At 32.3% G+C, this 17,571-nt stretch overlaps 2 protein-coding genes across 2 annotated transcripts; both read right to left on the bottom strand.

Annotated features, from left to right (window-relative positions):
- Positions 1–38: 38 nt before the first annotated feature.
- On the bottom strand, positions 39–2,083 carry LOC128388935 (uncharacterized). Its single transcript, XM_053348405.1, has 2 exons — positions 588–2,083; positions 39–391 (listed from the first exon to the last, which is right to left on the bottom strand). Exons 1-2 carry the CDS (start codon positions 1,658–1,660, stop codon positions 325–327), a joined length of 1,140 nt encoding a protein of 379 aa, XP_053204380.1. The 5' UTR covers positions 1,661–2,083; the 3' UTR covers positions 39–324.
- On the bottom strand, positions 2,040–9,365 carry LOC128388933 (serine-rich adhesin for platelets-like). Its single transcript, XM_053348404.1, has 3 exons — positions 8,164–9,365; positions 7,943–8,056; positions 2,040–7,843 (listed from the first exon to the last, which is right to left on the bottom strand). The coding sequence occupies exons 1-3, from the start codon at positions 8,213–8,215 to the stop codon at positions 2,040–2,042; spliced, it is 5,970 nt and encodes a 1,989-aa protein (XP_053204379.1). The 5' UTR covers positions 8,216–9,365.
- Positions 9,366–17,571: the final 8,206 nt, after the last annotated feature.

The following is a 17,571-nucleotide window of genomic DNA, read 5'->3' as shown; positions in this document are numbered from 1 at the left end:
AACCAAACGCAACTTGTTTGGGACACCATGATACACCAATCGGACCTCATGAATGTCTCATGGATTTATTATATTAGTAGATAATTAATTTATTAAAATATTCTCAATGATTAACAGTAATTAAAAAGTGAAGATTGTGTTTACATGATTAAGAAAATGGTGAAAATAATAGAACAGAAAAAAGCTGAATGATAAAGAAATTAGAAAATAATGAAATGAAAAAGAAAAGAAAAAAAAATTTCCTGTCATTGACCATCCTCGACATTTAATCCATGAAATTAATTGTTCAATCGTGCGAATCAATTAAATCGATTGTCCTATTGATCAAACACTGGATTCGTACATCGTACAAGCGAATGGCAAATAAGTGCGTTTATGTTTTACGCTCGTTCTAAACAATAAAGAATAAGAAAAGAAAAAAGAATTGATTACAATTAGAAAATAAATAATTTATGATACGAAATTTAAACAAGTTAATGAGCATTAATTTTGGCGAAAAACTTTCAAATTGTTCTTGTTAATTACTCGCTTACTGATTCAAATGGATTGGGTTTCAGGTTTAATCTTAAACTTTGATTGTTTCTCACCGAAGCGATGTATTAACACCATTGACACAATTACACTCCATTGAGTATTCCCATGTTGTCTTCTCACGACCTCGACTGTCTTGTGGACTTTTGTGTCTCTCGAATTTACTTGTAGTTATCACCTCTCCACCTCTTCCATCTTCATCTTCCTCTCCTTGTCTTCCAATAGAACCGATACCTGGTGTCGAACCACCAAGAGTATAACTGTGACAAGATTTCGTTCTTTTCTTTGGTATTGAATCCATGGAGTTTGCTGATTTCATTCCAATTGATTCATTTTCTTTCTTCCCAAAGGTCAAATCTTTCATCGAGACCATTTTTTGATTTGCATTCTCTTTTTGTCTCTTCTTATATTCATATGGAGATTCTAATGTAATCGAAGATGAGATTGTACATCCATCGCCCACACCCATTGATGGATTTACTCCTTCTCTTCCTTCTCTATCTCCTATTCTTCTTCCTCCTCCTTCTATTTCTCCCATTCCTACTTTTCCTCTGTCAGTTGATTGGAGTTGTTGTTCGAGTACTAATCGTGACATTGCTGGTCTTTTGATTCGTATTCCTCCCATTCCATCAGATTCTGTCTCTTGAGGAATCTTCGTTTTCGTGATACTTGTTGTGATCTCAGTTTCTCCCTGAGATTTTGATCTTTCTTCTTGTATTTTTCTCTCATCTACTTGTTGTTGTTGTTGTTTTTCTATTGATCGTGGTTCTAATGATTGTTGACTTTTTCTAAACTCATTCGAACCTTTGGGTACCATCGACGATTGTTGTCTCGATTGTGCCAAGGTTCTAATTGCTTCTTCTCTCATTTTAGATTCTTTCACTTTACCAGCATCATATTCGTGCGAGGAGTTAACTCGTGAGATCGAACGTGAATCTGTATCTCTTAAAACAGATTCTCGAGACTCAAAGTTACTTCGACTTTGATCATAGTCGACACTTGAACCTCCATCGACTTTCAATCCCGAGTCAACCGAAGGCTGTGGCGATGTTATCAACATTGGTGACCTTTTATGTTTATCGTTCAAAGAGTCAGATAAACTAATTGACCGTAAATTACGAAGATTCATATCATCACGAAAATTTGGTAAATTCGGTAAATGAGTCTCAGTATAATTCGGGTGATAAAATCCTAAGGGTTGTTGATTAATCGGAGATGATGTTGTGTATGAAGGTGGAGCAGGAGGATAAGATAGCCCATGTAACAGGTTAGTGGTGGACAATGAATGTTGTCCACTGCCCAATCTTCTTCCGTCTCCTCTTTGTCTTCCTTGACCACCATCAACATTATCATCATTCCTTTGGTGATTTATTACTTTCTCATAATTTACTGATTTTGATGATAAATGTCGTCGTCGTTGATGTTGTGATTGCGCTTGTGGTTGTGGTTGTGGTTGTTGTTCTTGTTCTTGGCGGTGGTGATCTTGTTGGTGACGATCAGTTGGTTCATTAGATTTTTGATGGAGAAGTGGGTGATTGTGTTGGAGGTTTTGAAGATTCATTTTGATCAGATGGTTGATTAGTTGTTGGAGGTAAAGGGGGACGATGAGAATCTTCAGAGTTCGAAGGTAAAACATTCCGATTATTGGATTCAGAACAAGTATTAGTAATAGGAAATGGCGGAGAATCTGTTACAATAGTTTCCGATTTAATGTCTGGTTCTATTATACAATTATCGGCATATCGACGACTAGTTCGAGATCGAGTCTCGACTTTCGTATCTTTTCCTGTTGAACCGATAACAGTTTCACTTGAAAGCGAAACAGATTTCGGTCGATGTAAAGTCCCTGCAGAGTCTTTAAAAGGTTCAGTTGACATTTCGCTACAAATTGTCGAGCTACTCGCCTCTTCCCATGTGATACCAATAATTGGACCTTTGATTCCTCGTCTATTTGCAGCAGTTACGAGTATCGGATTAGTAGAATTGCTCGTTTGGACAAGTCGATTTGAAGATGTCGATCGCTGATGTTGATCTTCATGTTGATCTTGATGTGATTGCGATTGGTCAGTATGTTGGTCAGTTGAATGAGGAGGTAACAATTGCTTGTGATAACCAGTTTGGGCAGTTGATTGGGGATAATGAATTTCAAGTGGGGTGGATGATAAGGATGAAGATGAAGAAGATGATTGAGCAGGTGATGGTAGTGCAATATCATCAGGTTGATTATCGTGTTGTTGTTCAGGTTCATTAATTAGAATATGAAGAGGATCCGTTACTCGATTTATTGATGACGAGGATGATAAAGGAATAGATTGACGAGGAATCGGTTGAATTGGTTGAATGGAATGATGAGAAGGATGAGAGGCAAGAGGAGATATTGGAGGGGGTGGTGAAAAGATATTCGATTCTATATCATCATCAATCGACTGAATATAATAATTATCGTCTTGTTGTATTTTTGTATTATGATTATTATCAAAATTTTGATCAAGATTCTCTAATGCTGATGATGGTCGAGTTGATGATGCACTGATTGTTGTAGTTGTTGCTGTTGGTTGGAAATACTTTTTACCCAAAGGTGAGACTGTGGTCGATGGGAAAGTGGCCTTTGAAAGTGTCGGCGATGTTATAACGGGCTGAGTAACGGTACTTTGGGTCTCTTGATCATCTTCATGATTTCTCACCGAGTTTAGACCAGTAAACACGGGAACCTTTCGACTAGTAGAGACTTGAGTTTTCCTTGATAATTTACCATTTCGATCCATTGTCGTGATCGAGGAAACTTCGGAAACCTCACGTTGACTTGGTTTATTTATGGAAACAATTACTTTCGAATGTGTTTGTAATTGTTGACCGAAACTCTTGATTAAACTTTCATTAGGTTGAGATGGATAAGGACGAACAATTAAATCAGTCGTTTGATTACCACTAGTATCTTTATTTACTATCCCTGATGTCGGTGTTTTTGTCTCTGATGTTGATCCTAGAGCTGAATTTGGAACTGAAACTGAAACTGGAATCGGGATTGGTGCTGGAGTTGGTGTATGGACTTGAACTGGAGCTTGAACTGGTATCGATTGGATCGGTACTGATTGTTGATCAATCGTTTGTGGTTGAGCCATCCCAGAAAACGGTTGATGGGACTGTTGCTGTTGTTGTAAAATTGGATCATTTGAATATCGTTGTTGATGATAATGATTATTGATGTTGGCTTGTTGATGGATTGGCGTTTGTTCAGTCTGACGGTGTTGATTTTGTTGTTGTTGGTGCTGATGATTATAGTAGTTGTGTTGCTGTTGGATTGATGGTTGTTGATGTGGTTCAAACTGAGATGATAACTTTTCATTTGATTGTTGCTGTTTCATCATCACCGGATTTTGAGATGTGATTCTGTATAATTGATTGGATGATCTTGATGGTGACCTCGATGGTGAAAGAGATGGTGACCTTAAGGGTCTTGATCTATTAGACTCTGATCTAATTGTATTTCCATAATTAACAATGTTATTAATAGACGATCGTTGATTATTTATTTGTTCAACATTTGATCGTGTTAATGATGATTGAGGTTTATTTTGATTAATATTTGATTCTCTTATTGGTCTAACTCGATGTTCTGGTGAAATCATTAATTGTCTTGATGAACATCTCGATATCGAGTAATTATCGTCAATTGTATTGGTAGTTGGTGATGTTGCCCTTGAAACTGACCTTGTTTCTGTTCCAGGTAAAGGTAATTCAATACCTCGAATCATTGTTAAAGGTTCAGTTTGGACCGATTTCTGTTTCTTACTTATTTTAACTTTTTCGGCAGTATTGACTTTGGGTCTTCTTTTGATCGTATTATTTATAATATCAAATGTCGGGGATCTAGTTAGGGAATACGAAGACGATGATGGGAATGAGCTCGAAATTTGTGTCGATTGATTAACTTGTTTCGTTAGTTTGGATTGAGAAGAAACTGAATCTAAATTATCTCCATCTTCCTCTTCTTCTTCCTTTTGAATTTCATCTTTTTCTTCAAAATATGAATCATCTCCATCTTCATCGTCTTCATCTTCATCTTTTTCCGTCTCTGTATCAACAAAAATTTCTTTCTCTTCTTCTAAATCTTCATCATCTATCTTAACTATTTTTCTATTGTCATTATAAGAACTTAGTTTCCGAGACTTTCTATCAGACAATATCATCTCTCGTCTAATTGGTAAATCGGTTTGTATGTTTATGTTTTTCGTTAATTTGTAGGGTCGATCACGAACTATTCTAACAATACCTCGAAATGGACGAGACTCTGTAGGTGAGGATGATTGAAGAGTAATTGGAAGAGACGAATCATCGTCTTGTGTAGAAACGGCTTTGGATTTATTTCGAAGCCACGAACATTCAGTTTGTGTATGTTTAGATCGAGTCTCTGGAAGTGCTGAGAATCTTTCACGACTAAACTTTTCTGTTCCAACTGAAGCATCACGACACTTTCGAACTTTAATTGGTTTACTTGATTGATCTTCTGTTTGTATTGATATTGAAACTTTGGGAGCAAGAATTTTATCGAGGATTCTATTCATTAGTTCCATATCAATTTCTGTATTTGTAGAAATGGAACAATTATCTTGTCGTAATCCAATTGAACAAACTTGCGGAGAAGTGTAAGAATCTCTAGTTTGAGTAGTACACGAAACAGGGAACATGGTGATTGTTTGTGGAACAATTGATCGAACCATAGAAACAGAAGAAAGTGTTTCAGGCAAACTCGAAGATTGAAGAGTTGGCAGTGATGAATTTGAAGGTGGCAGAGGAAGTGGAAGTGGAGATGTGGGTGGTGGTGGAAGAGGTGAAGTAGACAACGATGAAGAATTGGAATAAGGAAGAATTACTGGAAAGGGTTGAGGTGGTGGTGGTGGTGGAGGAGGAGGAGGTGAAGATGGTCGATTATCGTTTTGTTGTGGACGAAGTAAACTTAATAATGAATCAGGATCAAGTTTCTGTCGAGCGATTCTGATTGAACGAGCAGATAAATTCGTTGGTTTAATGCTGGTTGATGTCGATGAAGTAGTTACATTTGATGAAGATGTTGTTGGATTTGATGAAGATGAAGATGATTGTTGGCACTTGGGTAATTTACTAGACTCTTTAAGAGATTTTAAAATATATTTACTAAAATCAGAACTTTTCTCATTGTTATTATCATCAGCTGTTGGTTTAGTTCTGTTCTGTTTTTCTTCATTTTCATTACACTTTGACTCCCCCTCGATTCCTTGAATATCACCACCATAATCACCACATAGATTAACTACCGAGGGTCTCAGGTAACCCGAAACTAATCCTCTTGAAATGGTTATCCCACTATAAGGAACCGTTATACTTGCTCGAGATTTAAAGTGATCCCGAACACTAGAACTCAATGAATGGGGATTATTATTAATAATACTTCCGAATGGATCAGAACAACTTCTTCTTTCTCCACCTGCACTTCTTCCTCTTCTTGGTCTCAAGGTTGATGTTGGAATTAATGAACAAGACGACGGAGAAGGAGAAAGAGATGTTGCTGATGGTGGGGAAGATGGAGGAATAGAAGGTGAATGAGAAAGAGAAGTAGTAGAGAGAGTGGATGTTGTTGTATATTTAACACTTTCCTTCTTTTTATCTGTTGTATTGTTGTTCTCTTTCTCTTGTGGATACAAGAGAATATTCGCCAATCGTTTAGAATTCATTGATGATAATGATGATGAATATTCAGGTTCCATTGCAGGTGTAGAATCAGTTGTTGACATCGAAACGAATTTCGAAGGAGATTTACTAAGAACCTGATCAATTCCACCTTCGTTTTCATCTTGTTCATCCTTTTCATCTTCATCTTCATGATCTTTCTCATTCTTTATCTCTTTCTTTTCTCCAACTCTCTCATGTTCTCTTTCATCTCTCTTACTTTTTCCATCTTTATCGTGTTTTTCGCCATCATTTTCCACTTTATCTCTTTCACTCTCCTCATCATCATCTTCTTTCTTCTTCTCTTTCTCTTCTTGTACTATTATTCTTCGTGCTGATAGAACACGAATTATTTTCTCTTCATCGAAATTCGATGTTTTCTCTCGATCAGCTAATCTATCGATTTCTGGATTATCACAATCCTTTTCTCTTCTTCTAATACTCAAACCTTGAGCATATTCATTTCTTTCCATTCGAGATACTTGTGGCTCATTTTTCTCGATTTGTTCTAATTCTTCATCACGATCATCCTGATTTGATTCTCTAGAATCAGATAAATACCTTTGCACTTTAATTGATTTTACATTTTTCTCATCTTTTCCATCATCTTCCATATTATCGTCACACCTTCTACTCGCACCATCGAAATCATTTCCACCTTCACCTTCACCTTCATCTTCATTTCCACCTTCAATTGTATTCTCAATTCTTTGATTAGTACTATTATTGTTATTAGAATTAGAATTAGTATTTGTAGTAATTAATGAGTTCATCGAAGATGATCCAAGTGAACTTGGTTCTACTTCCAATTCCGCTTCTTCAATATCTCCAAATACTCGACTTATTCTACTGCTTCGATTACTTCGATTATCTTCCATTCCAATCAGGATACTTGTTAGATTTCTACTATAATCTGATCTTTCATCCGAATCATAGTTTGTTAACATTCCCCGATCTCGAGTGTGTATCATGTAAGGACGATCATCGATTGTCGATTCAATAGCTTCTTGACTTCCCCAACCTGATTCAAGTTCTGATGTCGATGAGACTGGTCGATGAACCAAAGAACTTTCAATACTTCCTCTGGAAAGTGTTCTAGTTGATGAAGATGTCGACGAACATGGAGTGAACATTCCCAAACCTTCTGAACCATAATTAGAAGGTGTCAATCGAGAATATAAAAGGTCACTTTTAGAAATAACCTCAGGAGTAGTAGAAATTGTTCTTTCTCTCCAACCTTCAATTTCGGCGCCTGTATCGATATAACCACCACCTAATCTATTAGATCTTATATTTTCTCCTCTTTCTCTTCTTCGATACCCTGATGGTGACGATGAGGAAGATGACTGACGATTTCCTCTTACAGCGGCATCAAGAGCTTCAGAAAATTCTAAACGAGAATCATTAACATCTTCATATATTCTTGCTTTCGATCCATTAGATGAAATTGTCACATCATCTTCATCTGAACACATGATACTTGATTCCTCAATATCATCTGCATATTTACAAACTGAACCAGAATAACATGATAACTGTGGTGATGATGATGATAAAGATGAAGTCGATAATAAATTTTGTCGAATGGGTCTCTGGAAATATTGATCTAATCAATCACAACAATAACATTTAATTACAACTTATCATGCGGCAAAGAAAAGTCAATCACTAATTCAAATTGAAAAATAACAACAATTAAATTTACCTGAAAATATCGGTTGGTTTAATGAAGATGATGATTGTGACACTGGTAATTTAATCTCCTTGGTTAATCCAATGACACTTTCAATTTGATTAACTGGATCAATTGATAATTTACCTAAAAAAAATCACAAATCACAAATAGTCAACATGACAGCACATTAGTAAGGACATTATGATGATGATAAAGATAATCACTTATCATAATAATAATTAATCTTTTACCTTTTTCTGTTTTAGTTAATGTTAATGATATTGTGAAGATACTTGTAGCCATACAATGTCGCACAATTAGATAATTTAATCAATCATTTAATTACTGTTAGATCTATTAAAGCACAAGAAAATGATAACATTAAATTGAAAACGAAATGAAATCTCCATTTTGGTCCAGAACTGAATTAAAACTTTGATTCCAATTCTTACTCGATTAACTGAACTGAGGTTAAACTCATGATCAGGAAGGTGCAACAATTGAGATCTTTGGTTATACAATTTACTCAATCACCTGTTCACTTGTAATGTTCATGTTATGTTTTCGTTCAATAATAAGTCTAATTGTAAGTAAGACTCACACCAATACAACAGGTATGAAGATGATGATTAAACAGCAACAGCATTAATTGTGGTGAACAGGTGAAGGAAAATTGTTTTAATCAAATCCTTAATTTCTTGGGCCTTCCTGATCATGAGTTTGAAATAATATTCATGAATAATATACAACAACAATTACGATTAACTTGGTTGATAATATTTTCGTAGCGTGGTTAATGTATTAAGATAATATATATAAAGAGTTATTAGAAACAATTAGATGGAAGAGAAAAATAGAAAATAATAAATAAAAGTTGAGTATAAATGATGAAATAATTTCATGCCATTGGAAGGGTATGATGATGATAATGATGAACGTTTTTTAGGTCAACCTGATGTTTGATTCGAAAAATTATTTATTCGAATTTCGAAAGATAAATTTAGTTTCTGATTGTATTATTCAATGAGGGAGAAACTTATCAACCAGGAACGAATTATAATTTCATCTTGACTGATAAAATTATTCATTCTAACGGTTCTTTTTGGTTCGTTCATGGAAATGGTATTTTGATCGAGTATAAGGATTTCTACTTACAGAATCATCGAGGAATAGATATTATTATTATAATAGAATGATGAAAGAGTAAGAGAGATAATCAGGTTACATGACAATATGACAATAGAATTGAACAACTCATGGAAAAAGAATTTCAATTTTCAATCATTTATAAGTTATTCATTATGATTGAATTTCATTGTAAATGAATAACAACACTTATTAAATGATCTTTAATTGTTACAATTAAGTAATGTGAGTAGATTGGCTTTAAAAGTAGACAATCAAGTTAACTATTGATACAGATGGTTGTTGATAATGATGATGATGATTATGATTGTTGTTGATTGTTGATTGGCAGGCAGGCGTTTGGAATAATTTAGATCAAGTTAATCAATCGTGGTGTTAGTGTTAATTGATAATGGTGAAAAAATAACAACAATTAATGGGTGATGCATTTAACTGTATAAAGAATGAGATTAACAAAAGATTAATTTACCTTAGTTAGTTTATTGTAATGATATAATAAAGATAATCATAATCATCGTGATTAGATTCACTATTAACTATGGAAAAACATTTAATTGTGATTCAAATTTAATTAACATCTAAGGTAATCTTTTGTTTTTTTTCATACTTACCAGATCCACCTTATCATGCTTTTGAATATTATCAACCTCACCCATTAATTGTGGTTGTTAATTGTAATATTTTACTTGATTAGTTTGAATATTTCTGATAAATGAATTAGCATCATTTAATTAGTTTCTTTAATTGTGACAAAATTGCCCTCGTCAAAATGAGTGTCACAGTTTTCACCTTATCATTTAGCCGGGAGGCTTTTGGGTTTAATTGAAGTGAATTAAATATTTAAACTCTGGGTGTGTAACAATTACAATCACATACATAAACATTGATTATCACAGGTAACCAATGATTTAGTTAAATCAATTATTAATCATGATTATAGATTTGTAATTGCCATGAAAATGGATAACAATTTAATCGGGAAACAAAAAAAAGTCAAAACCTAATCCTACAATTAAGACACTACAACAGTGAAAAATATTAACACCAAGACAATTGCAGATTAGCAGTTTGTTGATTAATCATTTGAAATTAAATTGTTGATTGTTGATTCTCTGGTTGATATGTAAATTTTAAAAGGTGTTGATTGTTATTCAATTAGTTGATAATCATTGATTCAATCAAATTTTGTCAATCTTTCAGTTATCTGTTTACATAACTAATCATTTGCATTTCTTGTTTTCTTAATTCAATTCAAATTCATTGTTATTCTTGTTGATTATAAGTTACATTCAATCAATTCTGATTGTTGACTGTTTAGATTTAAGGAAATTCATTGAAAAAAAAACAACATTTCAAGTTGAAAACTTTGCTACTACTTTTTCATCACTTGTCTGAACTTTTATATTAATACATTTTCTTGTTGATTGTTTACATTTTGGCAACAATGTAAACACCTTCAATGATGATGATGATCATCAGCATCATCATCTAAAAGTGTGAATGAAAAAATAGTATTTGAAAACCATCATTCACTTATCATGTTTGCAGGGGAAAATCTTTCAATTCAATTGCTTGGATTCATTCAGAATTCAATGTCCATGAATGTCTTTGGAAAAATAAAACCCTTCAATTTGCATTAGAATCAAAAAATGAACACAAATTCGAGGTTCGAAAATTTTTTTCTCTCTTCTTTTGGAAATATAATAATATTATTTTCGATTCTTTTTAAAGTAATATCTTGTTTCCATTATGTTGATATGCGATTTTACATTATTTTGATTAGTGTTTATTTTAGACTTTTCCATCAATTGTATGGCTCTGGGATCTGTGTGTTCAGCGGACTTTTCAGATTCTCCACCTCCTTAACCTCCTCGGTTCGCCTTCTCAAAACCCACCCTTGTGTCTCTCAATGTTTACATTTGGAAAGTTTGTTTTTACTTTTCAACATTGATTTCAAATATGAAAATACTATAATCATCTTTATCTTCACCATCACCATCATCGGTTTGAAAACAAACAACCGCCTCTTCCAGTCCCATTCTCATCATCATCCACCCCTTTTGGCTTACAACTTACTGTATATTAACCTTAATATCAATAGTGATGATGGAGATGAAGATGATAATCATAAATTAACTGACATTGTGGAAGAAAAAGTTAAAACCCAAAAAGAAAAAATTATGAGAAAGAAAAAGGCTACGATGATGATGATGATGATGAAAAATGATGAGAAAGGTAAAAGTGGAAAGAAAGTGACTGAGAGAGAGAGCACTCATATCTTTCTCATCCTCCTCATCCTCTATCTTCATCTTATCTTTCTTTTCTGCTTCGTCTGTCTCTTTGTAAAAAAAAGATGAAGATGAAACTAAGTCACGCATTTTTATTCTAATCACAAATAACATACTATTTCCAAGTCATCCTTATTTACTCAACCTGCTCCTCATCATCTTCATCATCATCTTCTTCACCTTGTTCATCTTTGCTCCCATTTGTTAAAAGAAACTTCAATTACCAGTACATCTCATTTTAAAAAGAGAGAAGGAGAGAGAGAGAAATTTTCTAATAAATGATCATCAAGATGATAAAGAAAATTGATAAACCGACCAAAATGATGAAGATGACGATGATTCTCCCTATTCTCCCCTGGATATTATATTGCAACTGAACCCGAGGGAATATAACTTGACCCTCTCTCCCTTAACCTTATCACCCACAGTCCATTTATTATGTTCATTTTTTTACTCTATCAATATAATAACTTATATATTAATACTTTACGTTCAATATAATATTTTTGCATCTTATAAACATACAAACGCATCATAATCATAATCATAATCATCATCATCATCATCATCATCTCTCTCTCTCTCTCTCTCTCTCTCTCTCTCTAATTATCATTTCAAACTAATTGACAGCTCACTATCTTCAGGTGAAATTGGAAACAACATGCAGACTCAATTGGAAACTGTTCAATGTATGAGCTTGAATAGAAAACTTTTTCTTCCCCTGAACTTCATTTCACCTCTTTAAGCATTTCCTGTCAAAACTGATTAGCCCTCGTTTATATAAAGTGATGATGATGATGATTGTGGCAAAAAAAGTGACAAGGAAGTAAAAGTAAATTGCTAATGTCACCATGAACAAAAAGGCGTTGTTACCTCATTAAAATATAAATATTCTGTTGACAGTTATCAAGATGATGGTCAATTCAAGAGGCATGATGATTGAAGAAGCGAAAAACTCATTCTAATCATCAGATGATCACATCACCATGATGATAAATGATGAAGATGATGAAAAAAATAGTAACAACAATGATAAAGTTAATAATCTAAATGGACAAATCTTAATAATCTGAATACAATTTCGACACGAATGATATTCAATCATCTATATCCATGGGAATTGAACTTAACTTTTTCTGAGATATGAAACTCACAAGTCAATCAATTGATCATTATACTGATTGAAATGATGACAATTGTTAAAAATTAACTTTTAAATCATTCAACTAAAAGTGTATTATCTCAAGAGTAAATCTTTCAGTCAGAATTGATAATCCAAAGTCATTTATATGATTGTTTTTATTTATTGAATTCTAGCTAATCAATATTTACAATCAGAATCCAAATTGGCTAAAATTTTGTTAACCACAAATTGGAGCTAATTTTTCATCAGTTGATTTAAATCTAGAGAGAGAGAGAGAGAGAATTGATATCATCCACTGTCATCATCATCTTCATCCTCATCTTCATCTATCAACATTATCTTACTCTCTCATCGAAAATGTCTCAAGACAATTATCATTGAGTAAAGAAAAAAACTTCAATCAGATTTTATCTCTTATATTATATTGAAATTGTCTCTTAATTAATCTTAATTATCTTTGTTCAATATCGTTGTTTGTTAATCATCAACATCATCATCATCATCATTATCATCAGATTATCATTATTACTTAGATGACAATCAAATTTTCTTGACAATCAAGTTAATTGCATTCTAAGGTTACGATTGAAATACCAACTAGAATTAAGATAATTGTTAATATATTGTTACCGTTAATCTGATTGTCCAATTTGTATTTATAATATTAACCATAATTGTAATCATAATAGTATCATGATTATGTTTTTCAGGTCGATGAAATTTTCTTGATTAATTAAATTGATTAACAAAAATGGTTAAAACTAAACTAGGAAAAAAAACAAAGTTGATTATTATTATAATGATAATTATGATTAAAGTTAATGAAGTATTATTAAGCTACTGATAATATATAATTTAAATATTATCCTGATTAAAGTGAATTAATAACTTTGATAAATTAATCTGATAACAGGACAATCTAATTAAAAAGCACAACAATGAACACAATCAATCATCAGCTGATAATACTAATGATGATGATACAATTTGATAAATATCAAATAACATTAAAAATATTATCAAAAAGCTAAATAATCAAAATGATTAATTGATTACAATTAGTTTGATTCTATTGGTTTTGCAGGGGTAATTAATACAATTAGCACCTAATACAAGAATCTTGGTTGATCAACCGGATGAAGATGAGGTTGATAATTGAATGGAAAGTTTTACTTCCGTAATGTTAGTTGTGTTTCCGTTTCCTTATTCATCATTATATCTTTAAGTTTGATTAACAATACAATTCCAATATATTTTTTTCACTCATCATCATCATCATTACCTAAAGGTAACTGTTATTTACCTTTGTGGGTTTCCATGAAAAAAATTCATGGCTTCTTATCAATCTCTGTACCGAAAATGATAATAATAATATAACATGAATCCATATGAATGTTAAGACTTGAATTCTGAGTTTCATTTGCATTTTATTGTCATGACAATGAATAATACAAACATGAATTGATATGAAAATGTATTCATGATGATAGGTAAGGACAGTGGTTGATTGTTTGATACAATTTCATTATGATAATCAATTGAAGATTCAATATGTTTATATTATTTATTTTGTCATCATTCATATTATAATCAGTTAAAGGTATTCAGTAATTAACTTATGATCAGGCGGGAAGAGAAGAGTTATTATCATGACAAATGATTGAATCAGAAACGATTCTGATTCTGAAAAGTTTTTCTGGTCAACTTGGTGAAACTGTTTTCTCATCTCATCAGGTTTCATCCGTAAGACTCATGATAAACTATAAGAAAATTAAATTATTATCATGATTAAACAAATTGAATTAACTGATTGGTTATATTTTTATTTAGTCTGCTGATTAGCATTTGATGAGAATTGATTATGATTAAAGTTTAATTATCATACTAAACAGGATTCATTTTACAACTTGAAACTCATCGTCACCTGATCAGAAATCAGAATAATAATCAAAGTGATAAATATTAAATTGGTGATAATTATCTGAAATCAATTTGATAATCATTATGATAATAATTAAGAGGATAATAAAGGACAATTATAATTAAACGTGTAATACATTTAGCTTGGAGAAGTGTCAAGAAACCAAAGTGAAGACAGGTCATCTTCATGACCTCAACTCAACTGACATGAAAATTGGATTGACCTGGAAAAGTAAAACAAAAGATATCGGCTAAAGGGGCAGATAAATTGATTAACATATGATGATGATTAGATGATAACACCAAAAGGCGCACTCATTTATCCTCAAGATGCAATTAATCCTTCATCATAATCGACACAGCCTTGGGCATTGATTTAGTACGAAGAGAGTAAAAAAGTCTCACATCTTGATGGGCAGACTGACCATTGAGACCTCCCGTACTCCCGTTGCTCGTTTCATCTCAACTAAAGCAACAGAAAAACTTGAGGCCACAAACAAAGGCCACTTTTTGTCTGCGAAAAAGAGACAAGGCAATAAAATACATTTCGAAATGATGTTACTCATCATTTCCTGGCCTAATGGATTATATAAATTCCCTGCATTAGATTAAAAAATAAACATTCTACTTCCGGTCATCGTTAGATGAAGATGCTGTAAAACCGCAAATGAAAAGTGCAACGATTTCAACAATAATGATTAAGTATATCAATGGATCAGCAACAGTTGAAGCTTTTCATTTTTGTGCCAATATTTTGGGTTTTAAGTTAATCTATTGGCTTTGTTGTTACATAGGGTTACGGATTAACGGATTAACGGTTCATTAGCAATGAATTTTGAATGTTAACTCAACGATAAATTATCGTAACTTGATTAATTACCGTTTACCTTAATGTCTATTGAGCTTGTTCTTGGCTTGGATTAGGTAATTAGTTACATTAGTTTCAGTTGATTGACAATATTTTTTAAGTCTTAATTATGTTGGAAACAATCAATTGTTATCATTTTACAATCAATTGTGGTCAAATTTTTTTCCCTTTAATCATTAACCATCATCTTTGTATCATCTATTGCGATTGATTTATTTTCTAATGATCATCATCATGATTAGTGTATTAGTTTGATCCATCAAAAGATTGCGATTAAGTTGCAATTAGTTAACTTGATTATCAATGTGTATCTCTTGAAATTACCATGAAATAATATTCGATATCATCTTTAAGATAGAATAATTGTTAATCCTTAATTCGGTTGGTCTAATCTTTTAATCGTTTTTTAAGCTTATAATAAAATGTTTCATTAAGTTAATCAACTAATTGGAAAAATTAAAAGTCTAACCTTGGATATTAATTCATTTCCAAGGGAATAAAAAGTTTCCACCTTGAAAATCATAATCTAAAGTCTAATCAATTGATCAAATTTGATTGATTTTGTGTGAAAATTAAGGCTAATCAATGATTATTATGACCAATTCCTAACTAATATTAACTTAATTTTTTTCACCGACAATTAACCTGATCACCAAATGGCTCATTGATTAAGCTAAATGATCATCGGAATAATGTATTCTAAGTTCAATGGCTAAAAAAAAGTTAAATTGAATTAATTTACCGACAATTTGAGCTTCAATCATAAATTGAAAAGGCCATTTTGAATTGGTTGATTTCGTTAGCTAATTGTGATTAGATTGGTGAACCAAATTAAATAAAACATAATAAGTGTAACTAAAAGGTTGAAATTGTAACCAATCAATGAATTTTTACCTTAAAGGCATTTGTATCATTATGATGATGATTAACTAATAACAAGAATTATTATTATTTATTTATATCTTTTTTTTGGTACCAAGATGAGGATGAAAAAACTATGGTGGGTGGATGATTGAAGCGAAGGGGCAAGATTCATTGGTGGTATGAATTATGATCATGATGAAGATGATGCTGGTGGTGCTAAAGGTAAACTGTGTACTCAATTAACTAAACTGAAACCAATTAGTCAATCATGATGCTGATCATGATGATATATCGCTTCAAGCTTTAACTTTGAACATTTTGACAAATTTTTCATAATCTTTCATAATATTATCATCTTATCTTAACTTCCCACAGTAAAGGTAAGACCGTTTAAGTCCAGCTAAACTTCAGGTAATTGAATGAATAAGAAAAAAAGTTCAAATTACCAAATTAATGAGAGAGAGAGAGAGAGAGAGAGAGATTGGAAAAGTTCTGAAAATTTTTCGATTTATTTTCCTTGCCAATGTTCATTTGTATTCAATTACATTGTCCCTTCAATGATTATCCATTGGTCAGTTCCTCTCCCTTTAAATTGATTTTGGTTTGACCATTGATGCAAAATAACAGGGCGGCTTATCCTCTAATCATCTAATGCTTACCTGTGATAGAATTGCTATCGTAAGTGAAATAATAATAATAACAATCAGTTAATCAATTTCTTTGGAAGAAATTTTTTTTCTCTCTCTCTCTCTTTACTTCAATTCCATTGAGCTTTTTGTTAACTTTTGATAGTAACTTTTCAATGATTGATATTATTATTACATCAACGTAGATACAATTTTCATTGAGAATTTTTTTCCTCTCATTATTATCATAATCATCTTCATCCTCATCCTCCTTCTCTTTATCAACTGTAATCAATATTAATCTATTATTATCCATCCTTGTGCCAACGCCTTTCACTTCAATTGTGACCCTTTAAATTGTAGTTTATATATTGATGACGATAATTTAATGAATCACCATCATCATAATATTTATCCGCATCAGTTTCAAATCTTTAATTTAAAAGTTTATCTTTTCAATTTAAATCCATGAAACTTTACCATGGAACCAGAAAATCATAGCTCTAGACAAACAGAAATGAAGGAAAAAAAATCAAGACAAAAGGAAATGATGAGAAAGTGAGTAAGTGTTTCCGGTCAATTGAGTCAAGTTCAATTGTAAGAAACAAAAGGATGCGGAGGTTGATCTGTAGGAGTGATTAGATTGTATTTTTTTTCATTCAACTTTATCCCATTGTTGTTGTTGTTGCTGTTCATCATCACACTACCCCAAATAAACAGGATACAATTGATGTTACATGACAAAAGGTTATCGCAAAGGTGAAACCAAGCTGAATGAAATGAAACCTTGATTTTTACTTTTG

This window comes from Panonychus citri, unplaced genomic scaffold, assembly GCF_014898815.1.
Source record: "Panonychus citri isolate SS breed McGregor unplaced genomic scaffold, ASM1489881v1 Contig00104, whole genome shotgun sequence".
Lineage (NCBI taxonomy): Eukaryota > Metazoa > Arthropoda > Arachnida > Trombidiformes > Tetranychidae > Panonychus > Panonychus citri.
Note: the sequence above shows the minus strand (reverse complement) of the source record. Positions and strands in the feature narration are given on the sequence as shown.